Source organism: Cyprinus carpio, chromosome A1 (assembly GCF_018340385.1).
Source record: "Cyprinus carpio isolate SPL01 chromosome A1, ASM1834038v1, whole genome shotgun sequence".
Taxonomy (NCBI): Eukaryota; Metazoa; Chordata; class Actinopteri; order Cypriniformes; family Cyprinidae; genus Cyprinus; species Cyprinus carpio.
Genome location: NC_056572.1, coordinates 23,774,583 through 23,790,951, shown reverse-complemented (window position 1 = coordinate 23,790,951; position 16,369 = coordinate 23,774,583). Strand labels below are relative to the sequence as shown.

Genomic DNA, 16,369 nt, shown 5'->3' with positions numbered 1-16,369 from the left:
ACCTTGCCTTTGTACACTTATGGAGATGTGAGCAACTACATTACTGTAACTGTGAATATGAATCTTTAAAATACAGAAAAGTACAAAGAAAAAGATATAAATTACAAATTAACACTGTTATACATCAATGATCATACCTCTGACTAAAATGATATTTTTTTAATATATATTTAACTTGCCAAAAAAACAAGAACACCCATTAGCACCATTTCCAACACAGAAAGGGTAAAAGTGCATGCAAGCATCTTCTGAATATTACAACAGCACATGTGGTGTGATCACAGGGGTCCGGTATCTCCAGCTTAGGCAACACTGTGTCAATGTGGTTCATGCAAACACCATCAGTGTGAGCTGGTCATAATTCCCACAGTTACTCCTCTTCCATCCCAGTGGTTATCTGTATCCTCTCCCTACTTTTTTTCCCTTACACTTTAAAGTTCACTCCATGATATGCTCATACTCCTAAAAGTGCTGCTTTTAAGGCCCTCACAAGAAAGATCTTGGTGTAAAGCCCTGAGAAAGAATGTCCAGCATGCCCAAAAACACTTTCTTGGGTGTTGCTCCACTGCACTGATGTATGTGTTTCTGTTAACAATATTTTAGCATCTACATGACCTTCGACTTAGTTCTATATCCTGAGAAAATATGACTGCTTATACCGGAACGGATTATTTTCTGTCACCATATCTTTGGGGAGATGTCGACATAAATATGCACACTTCCTCACCACAAAAGATTTTAGCACATTTCTGAAAGTTATAGCCATGGCAGTAAATCACTGGAGCCAGATTTGTGTTCTCTAAAATGCGTAGGATTGAATCATAAATTATTTATCTTGTTCGTCTTCACAAATTAAAACACTCTCCTTACAAGTATAGGAATTATTCACCGCTCCTCACTCTGGAAGCCAGTGCCATCCACTGGTTAGCAGAGTTTCAAAGACTTACTCTAATTTGTGCCATTGACGCAGGGCCAAAGAGTTCCCCCAGCTTCATTCATCATTTTTTCCCTTTTTTTAAGATTATCTCTGCCAAATTAGATCTAAAGTCTATGCCATTTGTTACTTTTGAAATACACTGTTTTATCTTCAAAGATCTAAGTCTTGTCTAACTGGATCTCTAAGCAGGGTGTTTCGTTTAGAACTCAGATTAATTCGTTACAGGTTCGGGCGACCTGGATTTTTGCCATTACTCCCATTACTGAACTTTTCGGGGTGCTCAATCTTGTCGTTGTGTTTCTGAAAGTTTTGGCCAAATAGAAAATATGAATCAATGAGTATGTGTAATTCGTTTCTGCTTGGCATCGCAAGTATGCCAATAAGAAGCAAAATTTATCAGAGAAACACTTAAACTGTCATGTGTACACAAATTAATGAAAGTAATTAATCATCTATATGAGAAACTAACATACAGGTCTTGATGTCCCTGGCCAAATATAGGAAAAGCCATTATTATTATTCAGATGGAAAGGACATCTTAGTTCACATTAAACATTGCCCTGAAAAAATGACCTGACTGTGCTTCAGCAGAGAAGTGTTAATGTTGGCACTTCTACTGTGTACACTTTCAGTAAATTGTTTTAATATTTATTTGTTCAGATATGCGCCTAGGGAAGGATGAATTGGAAATCAGACATCTCTTCTCTTCTATCTCTCCTGTTTCAGGCATAATGACTCACTAAGGTGCAGGAAAGTATGTCATTGAGAATTTCCACAAGTGCTCTAAGCCATCAGTGACAAGAGAACATCCTACAATGAATTAGTCTGAAAGGTTCCTCAGTTGTGATGTACCATCTAAATTAGAGAAATTTGGTGATTCTGGGTCATTAAAGGGCTTGAATTACAGTTGGTATACACATTTTTTTCCTACTAATTCAAAATCATCACTCACTTTTTATGTTGTATGAGTCATGATGAGAGTGTAAGCTCACATTTATTTTATTAGATTTTTTTAATTGCATAAAATTAATACCATAGCATGTTCAAAGTGTTCAAAGACATGTTTGGAATAGTTACAGTGCTTACTATGCTATTTTAAAGACGTCCAATAGTAATTAGAGGAATGTTCTGGGTTCAACAGAAATTAAGCTTAATCAATTTCATTTGTAGAATAATGATAAATACTAAAAAATGTAACAGGTTTTCAGTAACCCACAAACACACACACACACACATACACATACACATTGAGGTTATAGTGAGAAACAATGGAATGGAAATTTTTTTTTTGAAGAATTGTTTGGAAGCAGAAATGTGAAGCCTTATAATTCTGAAAAAAAAATGCACTTACGTTACTTCTTTTAAAATGTGTGTATTATTTTAGCTGTACAGCTGTTTAAATAATAATTTTGTGGTAATCGACATTATGCCGACTGCTGTCAATTGATCTGACATTATGATTTTTAGTTTTAGCACTTTTAACACAATGCCTCTCATCTTACTTCAAGTTCTAACACCTCAATGGTACAGAATTCATGACAGTTCACAAAGAAACAGCACTGTCAGTGAGCCAAGAGACTGTGGCTCTTACCAGCCTGAACTCTTCATTCTCACTGCAGAAGAGCTCAAATTTATTACTTGTTATCCTTTCCCCAAATCTCCCTAACACCATTACATAACATGCCCAACAAAATGTACACACTAATGGGGAGAGTGGTGTAAATCCATCAGTATGCCATAAATTAGTGCTAGGCACACTTGTGTGCATGGATTACATTGTTGGGGGGATAATGGCCGCCAAGAGAGCCCTGCCATGATATATGTCGGTTTTGACGCGAACGGCACTGCTATAAATCGGCCTGGACCACAAACGCAGACCAAGTAATGCCCAAACAGTCCGGTAAAGATGTCGCTGGATGCCTGGGATTTGACTCATATCTAGGTATTTATCTCTCTGGAATTCCACAGCAGCCCTCTTTGTCTTTCTTCCCTACACATACAAACAGAGACACCCACCCACTTTCCCTGATGAATAAAGACCATGTCGTGTAAACTAGACACACTTCATGATTGGTGGAGGCATGGATGGACTAAGGTGAAATACTGAAGAGTCAAGAAAAACTCTCTATCATAGCCACTGTGACAGTCTACCCTCACCGCATTAATAATGGACTGAATGTTTGGTGTGCCTGGTGTCTGTCCACTACGGTTTGATATGATGACCCACCACAGAAGTCTCACGAAGCCTAATGGCTCCACTCAGAGGGAAGGAAAACACAGGCACTGACACACATCCATTGTTTAGTCAAGTAAATCCTGGAAATAAGTTGCTTTTGTCTTGCAATATCTGCCATAAAAATATATGTCTATTAATGAGCTGTGAAAGTGTGTAATAACAGACTAATCCTCGCTTGTTTTTATTCCCCTCATGAAAACAGAGAAAGAGGAAATGGCATGAAAAGAGTTGGAACAAGAAAATTCTGAGAAGACAACAACGGGAAGATATATCCAGTGCACTAAAAGTGGTTTACACGCTGTTTTCCAAAAGGAAAGCAATGACTTATTAGTTCTGACCCTACATACAGAAGATTCGGTCTAGACACTAACTGTAATATATTCCATTCAGAGTTTAGCTATGGGATTTTTTTCTCTCTTTTTTTTTTTCTCAGCTTCGCAGAAACAAAAGCATTGCCAAATAGGACTCAAAGAAGACTACTGGAAACCCTAGTGCAAAAGTCAAACAAATAGACAAGTCCAAGGCATAGGGAAAACAATAGCTGGCCTGGCCTTAGCAACTAATACACAGCAAGCCACATAAGCACCTGTTAAGAGAACAGCCAATGACAAGCAAGGTAAAGCCCCTATTTTGCTTGGCACATCAGAGCCATTGCAAAAAGATGCTTTTGCTTGGCAATTCCCATCCATCATCTTACCAAAATGAAGGAGCTGGTCTATTGGCGTTCAGAATAATTAAATTGAAAATTACAGCAACTTGGCTCCACAAATAGAGTGTCAGATTTTAAAAGGTTTTAAACAGCTGCATTAGATAAAGTGATTCATGGCCACACGATTCATTTCTGAATGTTTTGTTAATAATCAGACATGCAACAGTCCATAATCTTCTAGGGAATACACCAGCTGTAGTAACACTCAAGAAATTAGCTGATCATCAAAAAGTTTCTCTCATCCATGTGGCATGATTGTATAAGTAGGGCTTTCAGACATGTGTGGCTCAGAGTCCAGGAGGATGTGATGCAGAGCAGAGTAATCAACAAGTGTGTGATTGATTGAGGGACACAATAAACTGAAGGTTGTTAACAGAGACTGTACTATGGGGAACTGAGAAAGGAGATTCCCTGATGTTTAACCTCAAACATGCATGGCAAAAAATAATGTAACCCAAAAAATTGCGTAGCCTGGTTAATGTTACAGTTCACCCAAAAATGAAAATTTGATCATGACTATCGAATTTTTGTGTTCCACAAAAGAAAGGATTGGTACTACATGAGGATAAATAAATAAGGACAAAATTTAAATTTTGGAGGTGAACTATCCTTTTTAAGTTCAACTGAGAAATAATGCCACAACCACTTCAGAAAAGCATTATTGTCTCAGAAACTGTGGTGTAGACTGAGGAAGAGGTGATTTACAGCACATTGCATTGTTTGCCGGTTGGTGTAAGATGTCATGTTGTTGTGCATACGATGTGCACCAAGCATGTGCACATATGGCTCTGATTAAAGGCCAGATCCCCGGTTTTTTTTTTTTTTTTTTATTGGATTTGGGATGTATTGCATAAACTGGTTAGTAGTATTGTGTTAGGGCCAAAGAATGTGAATTATGAATCTCATTTGTCTCTGAAATTACTCTGAGCTCCAGAAAAAAATCTGGTCGGTAAACTCAGAGAGTCTGAGAGGTGAAATTGCTTTAGGTGGTGTAGCTGCATTAGTGCAACAGCAGAAACACTGGACAGACTGATGATGATGATGATGATGACTGGAAAAGTGAGTCTCAAGCTGTCCTCATTAGTGTAATGATTTTTCTCTCTCATTTTATTTGGGTAGAGATTTATTGGTGATAATTCTTAATGTGGTTGCAAATAGACATCAGGAGGAAATGGCTGCATGGCGAGCGAATATGAATGCGAGTCTGGTGTGTGAACGGATGAGTCGTCCGTGTCTGTTACACAGGGGCTTGTCTGACCGCATTGGCTCCAAGGCCTGTATTTCCCACATGTGTCAGGTGTGCTGATCATATTACTGTCTGTAGGGCTTCAACGTTGACCTCAATGATGCAAAACGGACAGCAGCCTGATCAAGAAGCACATGGAGATTAACCCTCTATTCAGTTCAGCCCTTTTTCTCACACATTCTGCTTTACGTAATCAGAGAGTAACTCAAGAGGGCAAGAAACAATGGAAAGGTTGATCCTGTGTTTCTGTGTATGTGGTGAAAGGAAGTGAGTGTTGGTGAAGGAGAGGTGATGAGACTTTGAACCATCAAAAACAAGAAGAAAGGGGGGATGAAAACAGAAGTGGGTGGTGATGGAAAGATGAAGAGGAGGAGGGAAAAAAGAGCAAAGTCTGTGGTTCAGTGGGGAAGTCTGCAAAAACAAAGAATGAAGATAACTTGGAGACGAACGGAGATAGTGGCAGTGGTTCTGATCAGACAGCGAGTTAAACATCAGTGGAAACCAGCAGAACCAGCCTATCCACAGAATCTGGGCACATCATTCAGGCTGGCTCAGAAAGTGAGGATGAGATATTATGTGTTAGGGGGTGAACAGGTGTTATAAGACATGGGCTTCTGAGTGATGATTAGTATAGATAAGAATTATGGATGGGTTGGAGAGAAGGAAAAGAGTGACAGGAGAAAGAGAGGAGGGTTCTCAAGAATGAATATTTGAAAATCGACTGCAACAATTCACAAGAGCTACAGCTACTGACAAAAGTGTTGCACATGAATGGAACTGTGAAAACAACCATAGAGATCTGAAAATATATAAAAATGCATACTGGTAACAGAAACTGCTATATATAGTTATATATATGGTCTTATAATTACCCTTCAGCTAGTGTCCATTTAAAAACTCTGAAATCTTCTCACATTGTTAACTGAGTTCTACCCACTTACCAAATTCCCATTCATTAGTATTAAAATAACTTAAAGTTAAATCAATTTTAAAGATTTGTTTTAGTTTTATTATTAATTATGTAAACAGCTTCTAAATTAAGCAATAAATTAAAAATATATAAAATCTCAATAAAATTAAAAGAAACTTGTACAATGACAATTTTTGATGGGAGTTTTGTTTATCCCTAATGCCTTTTTTTAATGAGGCGCTTGTTACAGCTTACATGTCATTTAAGTATTTAATCTCTAGATATTTAGGTAAATTAAACATTGCTTAATATTTTTATTGTCAAATAATCAATAATCAAATAAAGGTCAATAAATAATTAAGTATATATCAATCAATCTCAAATACTCGTTCACATAAAGTACATTAAACCAAAAACTTGTCTATGAAGAATTAATTGACAAATTACATTTTACATTAAACTGTGAAATGCATGAATAAAATAGACAATCAACAGAAAAAAAGTAATTAAAAATTACTTTAAAAATCAAGGGAAATAAATTATCTTCTTTAAAGTAATTAGATGACTCAATATTAACGCCAATTTTTAACATTTATTTTGTATTTTAGTATTTAATATTTTTTCACCGAAAGAAAGAAAGAAAGAAAGAAAGAAAGAAAGAAAGAAAGAAAGAAAGAAAGAAAGGTGTGTACCGCAGCAAATAAGTTCACCGCATGTTTAGAATAACCTGTTTATAATGACTGTGATTCATGAGGGCAGATGAATTGTATTAAAATCTCGTAAATGTCCCCTAAATCTGGACTTTTGCCTGTTCCATATCAGTTGACATATCAGATGGGCTTAATACAGATATAAATTAAGCTGAGGCGCTTGTTACGGCTTACCTGTCGGCATATTAGTGGAGAGGCAAGGTGGGAAAACATGTCAGTTTTCAGAGACGGTCAATTATCACAACTAGGCCTACATCGGCAAAGAGAACAAACGTTTGGCAGAGAAGTTGGGTAACGTGATTTGAGTGGATTTTCCGCCGGTGTGACTGAGCGGCTTTATTTTAAATCAGTGGGTTGAGGAAATGTTGAAAATAGCACACGACTCTCTTAATGAGACCTCCAGAGGAAAGAAGGAGTCCACCGGTCACTGCATTGACTGGGGGATGGGGCATTAGGCTTCAACCTTTTGCAGTTATATTTTGTCTAATATAACGGAAAAGCATGTGATAGTTCAGTGGGATACTTTAATCATGAAACATAACAGCAATGAACATTCAGAACTGAGAAGGAAAACTGAAAGCAGAGATATAATCATTACATATATATATATATATATATATATATATATATATATATATATATATATATATCATATATATATATATATATATATATATATATATATATATATATAGGCTAGATAGATGAATATGCAGCCTATATATTTAACATGGACAGGACACGATTTTAGGAATTTCTATAAAAAATAAAAAATAAATAAAGGTTAAATAAAATAAAATAAAACATGCTCTTAATGAATGATATAGTTATAGTGAGATTTTTAATGTTTAATTGATGTTATTGTTGTTTTTGTTTTTTCCCTTTCATCATTTATTTCAGTCCTATTTATGGCAAAACATATTTCATACATTCTGATCATAGATAATCCATTAGTTTCGATTCACGCGATTATTAAGCATCTCTCATGCTCAAATATTTGGTTCTGCATAACTTTATTTATTTTTACAAAATTCGGTTTGAAAGGAGATCAGAAAGTGGAGGAGGGGTCTATACTAGGAGTCTGACCAAGTGACCTGCAGGCTGATTATATGTCATTAACTGGAGAGGATAACTTTAGCCTACTCGGAACTTATTCAGACAGATTGAATTACGCCTGAACTCGAGAACTTAAACCATTCAGACAGATCTCACGGAATTCGTACCTTTTAAACCCCACACACAACAATTAAACCACACGTACAAATCATAATCATGCCAACCGTATTTTTGTTGACATTCGTATGAATTTTCACACCCGCCCCTAAACTTAACCGTTACACACGTATGAAATCGTACGACGAGTGAGGTCGTACGAATTCACACCTCGTAAAATACAGATAGCGTTGAATAAATCACCCGTCTTTTGTGAAATTTGTGAAATTTCACACACACACACACACACACACACACACACACACACACACACACACACACACACACACACACACACACACACACCACTCCCTCTTTCTCTCCTTCTGCCTCTCCCTTCATCTCTCTCTATCTCTCACTCACACACTGACACACAGACAAGAATAGCTATGGCCATAGATATTCACACATTGTTTAACATCGTTGTTATATTTGGCACCTGGAGCAATACACTGTGAACCGTCAAAATTAAAAGTATCAAACGTAAGCTCAAGTTCCACAGAAAGGGCTCGCAACCAGCACTGATACTCGCATGGTGTAAGAGGCATTACAAGCAACAGTGCTCAGAATTAGGATTAGTCTTTTGTATTCAGTTTAAATTTTATAAATTTTATCTCACTCAAAATAAGTGCTAAAACATGGATGTCGTGAAAAAAATAAACGGCCAAGTGATGATTAACAGATCCAGGAAACATAATTCCTGTAAAGTGTTTCGTATACAAACATACGATTTAAACATAGCCTATATTACAGTCAAAATCACTGTCCTGTTTTTGATGATGTCTAAACTTTAATGGCACAAATAATTTTTCAACTACACGCTTATTTGGACTTTGAAACAGCGTTGATGTTTATTTAACAAAAATACTCCTATTATAAGCTGTGGATGGCGTGATAATTTCAGTCAAAATAAAATAAAATGCAGTCAAAACGATTAAAGGCTTTTACGATATTATTTTATACATTTTACATTATTATAATATTTTTTTCTATGTGTTCATAATGTGTTTTTTATTGGTCAATTAAACAATTTCACGCAAAACACCAAGTTATAGGCCTAATACGGAAAGGAAAAGTGTTACATTTATCTTACTACTGCCAAATTAAACACATGTCTCGTTTCATGCTGAATGTGTATATAGATTAAACATTTAGTTTAATCTATATATACACAATCGATTTCAGCATTTTATTAATTATTATTAGTAGTAGTATTAGTATTTTAAATCACGCTTTATTTGAACTCGTTTGTACTGACAAGGCGAAAAGTATAATTATATTCCCTAAACGCTATCTATCTATCTATCTATCTATCTATCTATCTATCTATCTATCTATCTATCTATCTATCTATCTATCTATCTATCTATCTATCTATCTATCTATCTATCTATCTATCTATCTATCTCAGCCGACTTAAGCTACTTCAAATAATTATTTAGATCTAGCTCTCTTCTTATAGCCTATATGCCAGATATAAAAAGCATAGCTCACAGTAGCTATGAGGGTCTAAATAATGTAAGTTATAACGTCTGTTTAAATGTCAAATCTGTTGCTCTGCACTTTACTTTTCTTTGTTTTTTTTTTTGTTTTTTTTCCCTCAAAAGGCAGTGATACTTAAAAAGCAATAATAATAATAAAACAAAATAAAATAAATAAATAAATAAATAAATAAAATCATATCCAGGCTTGTAGTTTAAATACGGCCAATTTCTATTTTGTTTGTTAAAAAGGCATCTTATACTAATGTGTATACCATCAGCTTATCATAAAATTTAGCCAATTTTATTTCTGAATAAAGGGTTTCAAATTAAACTTACGAATGACTGAAGGGATTGTGCATAGTATAGTTAACCTACATTTACAGTGAATTAAAAAAAAATATAGCCTAAATGCTATTACACACACACACACACACACACACACACATACACACACACAAGATAAATACGGGAAAATAAACATGGAATACGTTACCAGTCCCTTTTGCATATGTATTGCAAATTTATTTTATACATGTTGTATATACAAGCTATAGTAGCTACGCTATCTTTGCAAGGGTTCGTGCAATTTGGGAGCATAAACATCCTAAAGCTGCAGTTCATGTCCCTCCTCCTCTACAACGTTATTGGCTGAGAACAGTTTTGACGACATATATGAACCAAGGCAGCTCAAAAGATGTAGCTGACATGAAGATCAAACGGCGGAATTCGTCTGCTTCCACAGAGTGAATCAGGCTGCGAACTGCGTGCACAACATCGACTGGGTTTGAAATTTTTTCCATCCAACGCTCCACCTCATTGATTCTATAACAAGTTTGAAATTCAGAAAAAAAGGCTCTGAACACCGCTAAAACTTTAATAACTATAGCAATGGGACTTTCTCGTGATGGATATTTGCAGTGGAGAATATAAGTGTAAGTAAACGACTTTTCACTAATAACTCAAGTGCAGTTACAGCTGAAGCCTGTTTTGTTCGGCTGTTAATGATCTGCTAGAAATTCAGCGGTATCTTTGTTATGGCCAATTAAGCAGAACTGAATTTTAATTTCTGTTAGAAATCAACAAATGAATACTTTTTATGGAGAGAAAGCCGGTGTCTAAATCGTCAAGTCAAAATATACCCACAATCTGAGAGCCAAAGGGTAGGCTACTCCGTTCTGTGGTTCGCCTTGGGGTACACAAGTCTGTCGCCATGAGTTTAGTTGGAGGGTTTCCTCACCACCCGGTGATGCATCATGACGGCTATTCCTTCGCTGCTGCAGCTGCTGCCAGTCGCTGTCATGAAGAACCCCCCTATTTTCATGGGTGGCTTATCAGCCATCCGGAGATGTCTCCTCCAGACTACAGTATGGCACCCTCGTACAGCCCCGAATACTCAGCAGGAGCCCCCGGGCTCGACCACTCGCACTTCGGAGGAGTACCGGGGGCCGGCGCCGTTGGAATGGGACCCCGACCAGTGAAACGTAGACCCACGGCAAACCGAAAGGAGAGGCGCAGGACTCAGAGCATCAACAGCGCCTTTGCAGAACTCAGGGAATGCATTCCCAACGTGCCTGCGGATACGAAGCTGTCCAAAATCAAAACCCTTCGTTTGGCTACCAGTTACATTGCTTACCTTATGGACATTCTGGACAAAGACGAACAGAACGGGGAAGCAGAGGCCTTCAAAGCGGAATTCAAAAAAACAGACGCCAAAGAAGAAAGGCGAAAGAAAGAAATGGTAAGATCTTAAAGTAGGCTAAATGGATCTTCATAAAAGTCGATAAACATTATTGCTATATTAGACTTACGTATAATGGAAACTTGCTTTAACTTTTAAAACTTTTAACTAATTTGATATAAAAGCTTTAAAATTATTCTGTGGAAAAACGGTGTTTTGTTGAACGTTGCTCTGCCTTTATCTTTGTTGTATAAATTTACTTATTACATTTGCTGTCTTTATCGTGACCAGTACGTTGATCAGATTTGGTAATGTGCAATAGCTATACAAATAATCTCTTTTGTTCGCTGTTGTTTTTGTTTTGTTTTTTCCAGAACGACGTTTTGAAAAATTCAGGGAGCAGCAATGACAAGAAAACTAAAGGGAGAACTGGTTGGCCGCAGCATGTATGGGCATTGGAACTGAAACAATGAGACTAATGCAAAAGACACGAAATGAGGCCCTCTGAACTCATTTTAAGTTGTTCTCTCACATTATTTAATGGAATATTTATGTGCAATTTCCCGCTACGGACATTGGATATTTGAGGAAAAACCATTCCATTTTAGAAGGAGGATACTCTCTTGGTAAGAGATTGTGTGTTGCTGTCTGATATTGGTTCATTATTGTTTGTTTTCTTGTCCCATTGTGAATCAAAATGAGATATCTGCCACTAAGGAGTATACGTGAAGTTCTGTCTCATTCTGTCTCTCTATCACTTTCAGTATCTTTTCTCTGCCTCTCTCTCCTTTAGTAATGAGGAAGATTAGTCGATGTTATGATATAGTAAATGTTTTATTTGAAAATGTCATGAAGTGTTATAATGTAATTTTGTGGTCGTACAATGCTGGTGTCTAAAACAACTGTTGAGTCCACCCAGTGCACTTCCGTCCAGAGACACAAAATTTAAATAATATTGGAGATGTAAACAATGTAATTAATTCAATAAACCACTGTTTTTATCAATCTTAGACCTTTTGTTGTATTGAAATGTAATTTAATCTGTAGATGCCACTTGGTAAATTGCACACTAAATTACTCACAGAAGTGCTGTTCGTTAGCAGAACATAGACTACAGTAGAAATTAATGATAGCTTTAGGGCCTAGAGAGGCTGCTGAATATATTTGCAATTATACTTCCATAGACGTGACAGTCAAATCAAACAGCACTCACGCGATGCATACCCAGCAGCTCCTCCAGCACAAACAGAATGATTCAAGCAGCCCAAACTGTGTTCTACTTTGAGACATATTGGCTTTTAAAAGGTATCTAGAGTTTTGAAGACAAATGTTTACATTTTACAAAAACTGCTGTACAACACTGTGGCAGTTGTGAACCGTTTGTCAATGTATGCATGTAACACTGAATACTATAATAAAAATAATAATAATAATAATATAATAATTCATAAATAAAACAATTATAAATAAACAGGTAATGCTAGCAGTAGCTATATGCTTTGTGTACAGGTTGGCCAATTAATTTTTACATAGGCTTATAGGCTACCATTAGGCGTAGAAAGGTTGCTTCGAGTAACGATGTTGTTAGTAGTTTCAAGTAACTACAATAAAAAAAACTGATAAATATTATAATTATTATTATGTTAATATAAGATTTGTATTTAATTTAACTCAATTTGAAATGTCAGTGTACATGACGAAATCGGGAGGTGAATGAAGTACAGCATTAAATTAATACTAACAGGTGATACGGTTTCTGCAGCAGGTGCCAAAAGGAGATAAAATTATAATTTAATTAATAATAAAAAAAAAATTATGATTTGCTATGGTATTTTATAGGCTATGGTATTTTATATGTAATAAGCTACAGAAAAAAGGAAAATTCAGAATAGCCTACCATCTAAATTTCAAAGAAGGCTATTCATGTAGGTTAATTAAGTTACCCTTGACAGCATTTCTTTTTTTTAATAAACACGATTCTACCATTGAAACTGCAAGGCTATAGGTCGTAAAAAACACAATTAGCTATAGGCCTACGCTGTTTAATCGCGATAAGGGGGGAATTGCAAGACGTTTAATTCCATAACTGCTCAAATAAATCATTGAGTAGACCCACTGGAGCCTGTGGAAAATGCCCAAATGACGTTAACAACAAAATACGGAGGAGGGACAGACTTTGCTCGGATGTGCAAATGATTGATAAGGTGCCGATCAAAATATGCAGCTGAAACTTCCCACTGGTGTGGAGGGGGGATAGCACCGCAGTTCATCGAACCAAATTTTGGCAAAGGCCGTAACAACAGTCAGTAGCCTAGTATCCGCTGGAATTATGGAATAATACAATGACGTCAGTGATTTATAACAAATTCTTCATGTTGAATGATTTTTCAAATGATGCATTCGATGTATATTTATCAAGACCAGTCTTTTGTGTGTGTGTGTGTGTGTGGGGGGGGGGGGGTGCTACCTGCTACGTGCTTTTCGTTGGGTGCAGGCCTCAGTTTTCGTCTTCTTTATGCAAAGGCATGCAATTTAAACTGACATCTCACGCAGAGTAAATCTGCTTAGATAGGAAGACACACAAACGATTTAAGACCTATCCGGTTGCATTAAATTACCGCTTACGATACATCGAATTGTCTGATTCCACAGGTTATATGCACTAATAATTGTAGATAATTTGTTGAGAGTGTAAAGATGGGGTCTCAGATAAAATTAACTGTCCGTACTCCCTTGATTAAGAATACAGATAATACTGTGACCTCATTGTGACCTTCTGCCGCTCCAGTAACACGAATGACTCTCTAAATGGAAGAGAACACTTCTTACATTCGACACCATGATTCCTGAAGGCCCAAAGTAGTAAAGAGCCCTTATTTCCTCTGGCACTAAGGCAAAAGAAGTAGTCTGATCAAGCAATACAATTTAGTTTGTATATATCCTAGCTTTTATCTCTCACTTCCCATCACCTCATGTCCCATTTTGTTAAATATATCTAATTCTAAAGCGTACGAATCCTGACCAGGATAAATCAATAAAGACTTCTAAACATCAACTTGCCAATGGCACAAGACACTTCTCAGCATAATAAGTTGACTGGGTCTCTTTTGTGTAATTGTCCAAAACTCGATCTTAAAGTGCTTGAACTTATAGGATCGTATTATATTTTAAAGCATGGACCAAACATCTTTTTCTTGGTATTACAGACATCTGTAAACCATTAGCTCATAAGACCCTCCTCCATTTTTTTTTTTTCTGTCTGCAGCAGTGTAGTAGACATGTTGACGTCAGAACATAGCCATCCTGTGCCTATATGGTGAACGTAATCACGTATAATGCCTGTGATCCTACCTCAACCAAAATCCTAGCATCATAACCATTCAGGAGAATCACTTATACGACATTCTAAGCTTTAAAATAAATAAACAAATAAATAAATAATTGTTTAAGTGGCACGATCTCAGATAGGCCTACGCCGTTTATATTAAAAACGATCGCACCAAAAACTAAATGTCGCAGTCTTTATCTAATTTTAAATGCAGAACAAATATGCAGGCCTTTTTCAAGCAACGTCGTGTAGGCTATGTTCTTAAAGTTCGTAGCCTACAGCTGTAGAAAAATGCTGGGTTGTTTCAACCCAACTTTGGGTCAGATATGGACTAACCCAACTTCTGGATTAAAAAATTAATTTAAAAAATGTAACCCAACGGTTAGGTCATTCCATATTTGACCCAAAGTTGGGTTGAAACAACCCAGCATTTTTTAGTGTGTAATGTCGTATTTTAATATAGGCTAGTTCATTAGACTGGATCATCCCAGTGTAATTAAACGTTAATTACACTTACATAAATGTGTCCCAATATAACACAGATAATAATCTAACTTAATTTGGGTTGTGCGAGTTAGCCTAAAATTCTGGGTGCGTTTCGCCGACATGTGCAGCCATTTTGACCTAGCCTTTTGCAACAAGTAAAATAGAAAATTAAACACTCTATATTATTTTCAAAAAGATCAGTAAAGTGTAGCTAAACATATTCTAAGTAGGCTAAGTATTTCTGAATAAAATATAAGTTAAGAAACCGTCTTTTGTTCTTGATTGAAGTAGGCTAAATACTGCGGCGCCACTGTATCAGGTAATAAATTATCAGCTGTTTTCAGACAATGTACCGTTCTGAGAGAGTGTGTTTTGCTGGATGTTGCGCGGAAGATCAGGCCAGTGCCCGTGTTGCTGTCAGTTGTGACAGTTCCCAGATGGAGGCCGCTACTGTATGCGAGATTGAGTTTCTCACAGAAACAACTCCCTCTTCTTCCAAACCGTCCTCCAAAAGTTCTTCAGGCACTCTTGCGCCCAGACTCCTCAAACAACGGTAACGCGGAAAGAATGAGCTGAACGAGTTTTGAAGGAATAAAGACGCTTCGCTCCATCAGGTTATGCTCGACGAGAAGAGATAGCCTTTACTTCTGCATGAAGAGCTAGTGGCAGGATCACTGGCGTTTACTACGGTAAACTGGTTTTACCTCCTGGAAAGTGATTTGGCTTATAACAACTGGCACAAAACTAAAAAGCTACTTAGAGCTTGCTTATCTCTTGATAATCTCTTTTGTCAAAGGTGTAAGTAAGAATTCAGCCGTTTGAAATAATCACTGCTGTGCTGTGTTTGTTGTTTTGAATTGTACTTGTAGCCTAATGATTTCGTATATTTGTATTGCGGTGCACAACGTTCTGAAAATGCTTTGAAAAACATTTATTTATACATCACGAAACCCCTTTTTTTCCTTAAAAAAAAAAGAAGAAGAAGACTTGCTTTTACAGATGGCCCTTCAACACTGATAACGATTTAAAATTTTGTTAATTCAATATTATGAGCAATTACTCGATTGCACAGTAGCCTACTCTTGGCATATTTTTATGTTTTAATAGATTCAGTGCACTAAAACAAATGATGTTTGTAAAATAAATAAAAAATAATGTGATTGTAAATGTTATATTTTAACACCTTACAACACCATTTTAAAGAACATCACAACAAAAATTTGGACCGTTAAATATAAAATGTTACATGGGCTATTATAGACACGTAGCCTGAAAAAAAATATTCAAATTAGCTAAAAATTCCAATTTACTTTACGTGTGCTGAATTTACTTTCAGCTGGCCTCACGGCTATAAGCAAAACGACTCCTTCACAGACATTTCAGAAAAAGCTTATAGGATAGGCTACTGCATTTAAACGGTCACGCATTGAGCC

General features: G+C 36.4%; 1 protein-coding gene across 2 annotated transcripts; it reads left to right on the top strand.

The window, feature by feature from the left end:
* Nucleotides 1–10,133: 10,133 nt before the first annotated feature.
* On the top strand, nt 10,134–12,132 carry LOC109101675 (heart- and neural crest derivatives-expressed protein 2). 2 transcript variants are annotated; one of them, XM_019115073.2, is made up of 3 exons: nt 10,134–10,376; nt 10,518–11,182; nt 11,497–12,132. In XM_019115073.2, exons 2-3 carry the CDS (start codon nt 10,655–10,657, stop codon nt 11,593–11,595), a joined length of 627 nt encoding a protein of 208 aa, XP_018970618.1. In that variant the 5' UTR covers nt 10,134–10,376; nt 10,518–10,654; the 3' UTR covers nt 11,596–12,132. The 2 variants fall into 2 exon arrangements, with proteins under 2 accessions (XP_018970618.1, XP_018970617.1); XM_019115072.2 differs by having other exon boundaries at nt 10,134–11,182.
* The last annotated feature ends 4,237 nt before the right edge of the window (nt 12,133–16,369 follow it).

Coding starts and splice junctions, on each gene's coding strand:
- LOC109101675 (XM_019115073.2), top strand. CDS start 10,655: ATGAGTTTAGTTGGAGGGTTTCCTCACCACCCGGTGATGCATCATGAC. Junction 11,183..11,496: donor AAAGGCGAAAGAAAGAAATG/GTAAGATCTTAA, acceptor TGTTTTTTCCAG/AACGACGTTTTGAAAAATTC.